The sequence below is a fragment of the Vidua macroura genome, chromosome 2, assembly GCF_024509145.1.
Source record: "Vidua macroura isolate BioBank_ID:100142 chromosome 2, ASM2450914v1, whole genome shotgun sequence".
In the NCBI taxonomy this organism is placed as follows: domain Eukaryota; kingdom Metazoa; phylum Chordata; class Aves; order Passeriformes; family Viduidae; genus Vidua; species Vidua macroura.
The window spans coordinates 49,417,914-49,426,279 of record NC_071572.1 but is presented as its reverse complement, the minus strand read 5'-3'; the positions used below and the strand labels follow the sequence as shown (position 1 = coordinate 49,426,279).

At 41.7% G+C, this 8,366-nt stretch overlaps 1 protein-coding gene across 17 annotated transcripts in view; it reads right to left on the bottom strand.

The window, feature by feature from the left end:
* Positions 1-6,159: 6,159 nt before the first annotated feature.
* Positions 6,160-8,366, bottom strand: part of MYCBP2 (MYC binding protein 2) — a 173,723-nt gene continuing 171,516 nt past the window's right edge. For all 17 annotated transcript variants that reach the window (XM_054001515.1, XM_054001538.1, XM_054001546.1 and 14 more), the window contains 3 exons: positions 8,079-8,186; positions 7,708-7,873; positions 6,160-6,947 (listed from right to left, as the gene is read on the bottom strand). In XM_054001515.1, coding sequence (XP_053857490.1) covers positions 6,832-6,947; positions 7,708-7,873; positions 8,079-8,186 — 390 coding nt within the window. In that variant the 3' untranslated portion in view covers positions 6,160-6,831. The remainder of the gene's footprint in view (positions 6,948-7,707; positions 7,874-8,078; positions 8,187-8,366) is intronic.

Below are 8,366 nucleotides of genomic sequence, written 5' to 3'. Positions count from 1 at the left end.
ATGTCTGCAGAAAAAAAAATCTTTTGACCATAAAAAATATTTTCTGAGTTTGTGTAGAAGTCTTGGGAGATATAACAGCTGCAATTTCATTATTTTTAAGGTAACACTAATTTAAAACCCTTGCATTATCTGAGTTTCACTGTATTGACTTACTGGGAGGGACTTCTTACAGTGCCAAGCAGTTACAATTTTCTGCCTTATCTTCGGAGTAAACAAAGTTTGGCTCACTGCCTGTGCCCTTTGCTTTGTTGTCGCCGCTTGTGTAAGTTTTAGGCACCCTTTGTGTGTGTAGGAGAGGAGAACAAGTGCAGAAAGCACTCCCAGCATGACACTGTTTGGGGACATAGCAGCTAAAATCAGCAAGAAAGGCAGCTGCAGCTCCGTCCTTGGGGCTGATCCAGGCTCTGGACATGGTGCAGAGCACTGACAAAAATGTCTGTGGTGTCTGTGGGCAAAGCACAAGAACTGGGCAGTTTATCAGAGCTGAATGAAAGAAAACCTGCAGGCAGCTGGTGGTGTGGGCTCCTGATGACCCCCCAGGGCTGGCTCTGGTTTAGCTGGCAGACAAAGCCCTGCAGAGCTCTTGGACACAGGTAGCTGGCACTGAGATAGGTGGCAGCAGGTTAAGAAGGGGCCAAGCAGTAAAGGTTCAAAGAACGTCCACAGGTCTGGGCTGGTCTGTGTTGTTGCCATGTTGTTACCAGTGGTGGCTGGGCACTTTGGAGCTTTAGTCAGTAACTTGGACTATCAGGTGTGTCTGCATTCAGTAGTCTCTCTGCCTTACACTAATCACTTAACTAACAGCAGATGGGGTATTGAGAGAGGAATATTTTAATTTTTGTTTTGTTTTGTTTTGTTTTAGTGTATACTTTCAGTAGTAACAGAAAAAGGCCATGGCCTGGGCTGAACCCTGCTATGCAAAAATGAGACTGTGAGGTGTTGAGGAAGCTGCATTGTAACCTTTTATTTTTCCAAAAGAGAAGGAGAAGCTCTCTGAAGTTTCAGTTTTTCTGATGGGAGAATCACTCAGAGATGTGAAGCAGCTCTCTGAAGCACCTCACTGTTACCATGTGAAGATGAAGAACAGCCCACACGCATAAAACCCAAGTAAAATCTCAGTGTCTAACAGGGGATCTCACCACCTCCAGCTGAGGTTGTACACAGCACCTCATTTCAGCTAGCAGACTGCCTGCCTGATGAAGCCACGGCAACATTCAAATGCCAGGTCTTGATTGTAAATGCTGCACCTTTTAGCACTGAAAGTCCACTGTGCTGATTTTCTGGCCATATTCAAGTAGCTCTGAAGCAAGGAGCTGTGCTCCACCCTGATAAGCCTGGCTTGCATTTGGCTAGGATAAGAATGCAAAGGGGAAAATCACAGAAGCAGTTGGAAGAGAATTAAATAACCATAGCAGACCAGAGCCAGCTATGATGGAAGTATGTCAGGCTTGAGTAGCTCACTCTGATTTAATGAAAACAGAAATTCTGAAAAATAGGAGAATATTAATGTTATGAACAGTGGCTGAAAGACCTGGTCTGGAATGTCTGTGACAGTCTTCATTCTCAGCAGATTGTGCTGAGAAAGAAAATGCAGAGGAAAGCTGAACCTATTCATTACATTATCAATGCCAAAAGAAGTGAATGTTTTTCAGTAATGGATATCATTAGGGAAATTTCCTGGTTTTATTTTCTCAATGTGGAAGATTTTCTGTGGTGAGAGACTTTCTTATACTGTTAGAATGTGGTATTATGGACTAGTAAAATAAGTAAATAAGTATATTCTATCGATCACAAGCAAGACCTTACAGAACAGGAGCTGTAACTCAACTTATTTTCTTTTTCTTTTTTTTTTTTTTTTTTTTTTTTTTTTTTTTTTTTTTCAGTAGCTGCAAATAAAATGGTCTTTAAACCAGTGTGCCTCCATTTAAGGCCTCATGGCCACAGAAAAATAAAAAGATAAAACTAAGGATGAGCAGCAGCAGGATAGGGTGTTGCCTGCAACAGGATGATTACCTGATGTTGTTGCTCATGGTTCAGTAGAAGCTGGAGATAACTATTTTAAAAAAGGTTCCTCACTGTCTAAATATTGTTTTTGTCTCTAGAGGCTCTAGTAATTCTTTCCAGATGAATGGTTCCCATGGTTGCTTCATGGGTAAAAGCTGTTGTACCACTCTATTTTGTTAGGTAATACAGTAAAAGCTGCTGTTTGCTGGAGCCCCTCTGACAAGGGACTCTTGTGGCATGGCCTTAGCTAGGGCTGCCATACAAACAGGCAGAGTGGGCTCAGCTGTGCCCAGCAGCCCAGACAGCACCTCATCTTTGCCACGGTGTGAGCCATGGGCAGAGCGATGCTGCTGGAAAGGGCAGTGCCAGCTTATTGATAGGTTGGTCTGACAGCATCCTGGTAGAGGAGTTCTTTGGTTTACAGGAGTTTTCTCTGTGCTCTGTGTAGCTCCTTGCAAATCAGTTCCACTGACTCTGACAGTTGGTGAGGAGCTAATATGATTAGCAAGCCACAGTGGTAAAAATTCCCAAACAGACTTATTGCTAAGAAGGGGCTGGCATTTGTATTAGGATTGGCCTTGGTACCAAGGCACGGAAGGAGGGTACCTTATGTGTCCATGTGAAATGTGTCCTGCAAGGGCACCCTAAAGCTGGTTTTCAAACATGGCTTGTTTCTAAGTCTTGTATCCTAGCACTGGAGGCAAAACCCAGAAGTTATTCACCAGTACCTTGAACGTATGAGAGTGCTGGATGAACAGATCCAAATTCCTGCCAGTGGGCACCTATTCATGGGAAACGTCAAATTCAGTCAGGGTGTGCCAAAATTTAGGATTTGCTTGGTGGGAGGTACATAGTTGTGCCCAGCCTCCATCAGGAGGGAAATAAAGATTTATGCACCTAGGCCATTCCACAACCCACTAGGAGTATGGAAAAACCCAATGATGTAGAAATAGACACAACAATCTTATGAGTAACTACTGGAATGTTGTTGCTCAGATTCTGTTTGTATTGGAGGAAAGGGAGACAGACACGTGCAAACCCAGTGTATCATCTTACATATGTTATGTCCATTAAAGCAAAATCTGTAGGGAACTGTAGCTTGGATCATCCCATTGCAATTACTGCTCCATGACAGAGTCCACTGATACAATCTGCTCTCAGGCAAATGCTTTTAAAAAGCTGTTGTTCTGGTCCCCCAGCCAGGTTTCCAAGTATCTTTGTTAGGAATTGGCATTAGAATGGTGAGTTACTGCTAGTAGATCACACCCCATTCACACCAAACCACCTGAATCTCTAGCTTAAAGTGATGTGACACTGCTGCCCACATGGCCACGGTGGAGTATGCATTCCCTTTGTGTGCCAGCATACTCAATGCCATCCTTCCTTCCTCTAATGGCTGTTCTGGCAGAGTACATGGCAGAGGTGATACCTAGGAATGGGGCTGGGTGGAGTGGGAACCCAGGGCAGGGCAGCTGAGTGAGCAGAATAGTTAAACTGTGCAGGGGAGGATGTATACAGAGTCACATTCAGGAAAGGAACATTACTGAATGAACTGACAGGGAGGTGGAAATACTAGATTAGCTGAGCCCTAACATGGGCTAAGGATTCTTGAATCACCAGGGATGCAGAAATGAGTGGGAGTATAGGAAAGGACACTGTGTGTACTGCTCAGTGGATGACCCAAAGCACTGCCTCAAGTACCCATCCAAGGTTTCAGTGTCCAAATCCCCTTTCAAGTGCACAGAAACTTGGTGCATCCAAAGAGATTGTATTTCAACGAGCAGCCCACAGCTTGTAACACTGAGGCAAGATCAGAGAGCATCTCCTGAATCCCAAGAGACTGCAGAGGTGGGTATTACCTGAGAAAACTCCCTGGACCAGCTGGCAGGGGACATCTTTGGGTGATTATCAATAATAATCACAGTTCCCATTGCATCTGGCTGCTGTGTAATCAGTGTGTTGTTCTGTATTTGGCTGCATATCTGTAGGAATACCTGATGAAGAGCCAGATCCTGAAATGTTTGGCAGCACAAGCTCACTACCACACCCTATCAGCGAGAGTGGGGGCTGTGACAACACAGCCCTTCCAGTGCACCTTGGGCTGAGGAACAAGGCCTCTGCCCTACAACCGCTGCACTCCGGCACCTGCAATGTGTGGCATGGCTTAACAAGGGCTGTGGAAAAGCCCTGAGTTCTATCCTGAATGGGTGGGCCTGAAGCTCCCTAGCTAACCTCTGTCTAGGTGAAACATGAGCCTAAAAACATGATAGAATTAGCAAAACCTGTTTTGTAAGGACCAAGCTTATTTGGCCCTGATGATGACATGTTAATCAGCTGTGTCTTATTAACTTTTACTGTTCACATTGTGTTCATTGGGTGGATACACCCATAAAAGTTTAAGTTATTTTTAAACTAACGATCCAAGTTCGAGCACTGAGGCCTCGCCTTGGCCAGGAGCTGTTTGGTATAAATTAGCTGAGTGTGATGGGCTGCAGCAAACAGGGTGGTACAAACAAAAACTGACTATTTCCATTGCGTGGGCAGTGGATCGACAGCTGACAGAAAAACATGTGAGACTGCTGGAAAGGCATACAGCAATCTTATTGTGGACTGATCTGATTAGCAGTCTGTGCTGGCATCTGCTATAATCACCGTCAGAGATCGGCATGGGGGGATGTGGTGACGTGAATGTCTGAGACAGCGTGGGAGCAGCGTGTCCAAGGTTCAGCCATTACGTGAGGAGCTGAGCTCTGTGCAAGAGTCTGATGCTCACACGTGGCCGTGCTGCCTCCCTGGAGTGGTGATAGGGGAGGGTCAGCTGTGTGTGAGAGAAACATTTCCACAGTACTGCCTATCCCTCACTCTATAAATTTTAAATAAACATGAACAGTGTCATGTCCTTTCCACACCGTAATCTCAATTTCCTAAATTAATACTCATATTAATCTGAAATTAAAGAGAAGGCTGAAAAAAATAAAAAATAGAATTAATTTGTAAGGACGGTGCTACACTCCAATTTTCTAAAAATGACAATGGGTCAGACACCCAGTACAAGGACAATCACATCCCTGGCTCTGTTGGCCACACTGTTTTTGACACATGACAGAGGCCACTGGCTTTCTCAGCCACCTGGGCACATGCTGTCTCATGTTCAGTTGCTATTGACCAGCACCCTCAGGTCCTTTGCTGCTGGGCAGCTTTCCAGCCTCTCTTCCCCCAGCCTGTACCACTGCATGGGGTTGCTGTGACCCAAGTGCAGGATCCAGCACTTGGCCCTGTTGAACAATTAGCCTCAGCCCACTGATCCAGCCTGTCCTGACCCCTCAGCAGAGCTACAGTGAATAAGATCAATTGTACTTCACAAGTGTGTGAACTATTCAGAACTATTTCAAAGTGCAGATATACATATGCTGCTCTAGGTGAACCTGTTTTAGCAGGGGGGTTGGACACGATGATCTCTAGAAGTCTCTCCCAATGCCAACCTTTCTGTGGTTCGGTGGTTACAGATGTCTGAAGTTAGGTAAGATGGATCCCATGGTTCCAGTCTCATCAAGATTGTCTGGTGTGGATGCCATCTACCAATATCTTAAATGTAAAAGGCAGTAACATACTTTTCATCAGATTCAAGACAGAAATGCTAGAAAGGGAGTGGAATGCACCTAAGAAAAAAAAATCTGAAGAGAAAATCTTACAGAGAGAAGTTTTGACTTGAAGTTATATTCTGCATTCATTATGCAGGTGCAGAGGACTTAGGACTCTTATAAAATGAACATTTTGAAATTCAAAAAAGCTGTTTGTCCTAAAAGTGGGAGTGATTAGGAGTCTTCAGTAAAATAAAACTGATCAAAAATAATTTTAAATGCAGTCTTTTTCTGTATTTTAAAACACTGTTGGTAATTGAAATGGAAATACAATTCTTCATATGAATGCTAGAACACTTATCCAAATTTTCTGTTGAGAAATGGAGCAGTGCTTTTCATGTCCTTAGTACTTCCACAACCACCAGTTTACCCAGAAAACTTTCCTACTCTTCAAGAGTCTGCTGAAATAATTATAGGACACCTCTCTTCTTCTCCTTCCCTCCCCCCTCTCCCACTCTGTTTTAAGAGTGTTTCTGAAAATGGAGGCTTACACATTTGTTAGACTTTCACTGTATAAAAATGTACAGTGGCTTTATTGACATGTACATTCCATTATGTTTACAGCTGCAAGATATGAGGCACACTCAGTATTGCACTTCATTAAAATTTCAGGCTCAAACATAACCCAGAAGTTTAAATGAAACTGCTGTTGTAATTTAATATTTCTTATACAGGACAAACATTGATACCTTTATGTACAGGGTGATACTTGTTACATTTATGCCTTCCTAACACATTTTTTTTTATAACAGTCTAGGAAATAAACCAGAATATTCCTCTTTCTCATCCCCACTTGTGATGCATTACAATTGTACAAGATTACAAAAAGTCAGTATACAATAATCAATATTCTTTTCTTTCTCCTGAAAGCCAGCATCATTCATAGTCCACAGACACACAGATCCTTTAATAACAATTGTTTATTTGTAAATGTCCAATGTTTCCTAGCCAATGACTGTAATGGCCACATGCAAACACCTCACAAATTTTGATGTCTCGGTTCAAAAAATGTCAATATCTCACAGCAAGAATTATGTACATGGTATTTGGCATCCTTCTTGCACTGTAAATTGTTCCTTTTACCTGGGTTATGGAATGGTCCCATCCTCACCCCAGCTGGATTTTGTTTTCAGGACACTTGAGGGATGAGGGCACCTGTTTTGCTCTGGTTAAAAAAAATGCTATTCTAAAAAGTGTGTGCATTTCTGCAAACCCCACAACCCAGAGCAAATTCTTCACCAGTGGGTGGATGGACAACATGAAGTGGACATTCTGTTCCTTCAAGTTGTTTACCTTTGGGACCTACAGTGAATGTAAGGACAAGGGAAAAAAAGAAAAGAATAGATTAATGCTTGCAGATAATGTAAACAAACATATATTACATTTCCTCAAAAGAAACCCAAACTAAGTGAAGGTAATACATCTTGTTCAAATGTTGAATTGGTATTTGAAGAAAAAGAAAAAAGATCAAACTACCATGTAATTGAAACCAATCAAATTCAAATTAAACAAGGCAAGATGCTTACAGACAGTCACTTAAAGAAGTTTTATCTCATGAATACTGTGCAAGAAATTTGCACAAGCCAAGAGAAAAACTGAATAATGAGTTACATTCTGCAGTAAACAATAATTATAGGGTTATGGCAGGAATTGTAATTTATTTGTTTACTTATTTTATGTAGATAGCTTAACAAAAAGATTGCACTTTTAACCGCCAATCATTTTCTAATATAAAACCAATATACAGTACATGAACTTAGTAATTAAGGCATTGGTGTAACAGTTTGCAGATAATGGCTACCTAGGTACACATACATCACTTATTTAATGTGTTAATTTTATCAATATACCATTTTACACATCATTCTACATCTGGAGTCTGACCTGATATAGGGAAATTGCCATGTCTTTCTCTATAAAAGTGGCTAATGTTTAAATGATCAATGCAATGACATTGCCAGAAAATTAAAAAAAAAATATCACCAAGAAAAGCTAATATCAATTAGAACTTGTAGCTTATTTCAGAATTCAGCATGGTAAATTTGCTTTGTCGAAGTCCTACCTGCAGGACAGTGTGGGAGCTCTTCTTTAGGGATGCTTGTCATTCTTTGGAAATCATCATGGCAAGCATTGCAAAAATGCGTTGTCCCGAAACAGAAAAAAACAGCAACTGAACAGCAGTAGCGGCATTTGTACTCCAAGAAATCTGTACCATGTTTGGGACACATCTGAAGAAAGGAAAGCAAACACCAGTCAGTGAAGTAGACATGTTCTAACAATCCCAACAACTCACTTCTACATTCCATAGAACATATGAATAGTATACAATATTGTACAATACATGTTATTACAAATGACTGTGAATTATTGTATAGCTCAGGTACTCAAGGTTTCAGAATGAAATAAAAACATGAATAGAAGTTATTTACCCACCTGAGCCCTTGAAACATCAGAGCAGGCACCACAAATAAGTTCTCTTGGATCGTAGTCATCTCCTTGTCCAGCCTCAGCATCACAACGAGCTTCACCACCAAAATATGCCTTAATTGCATACAGAAATGACTGGATGTTAAACCAGAGACAATTATTCTTTTAACTATTATTTTCAGCTTAACCAATTCTGTTTGTAAGGGGAATATGACAAATGACTGCCATTTCAGTGGCCTCCACTATTCTGAGCTCTCTCAGCTCTGTAGGTATGTGGTTTTGAGGCACTCAGAA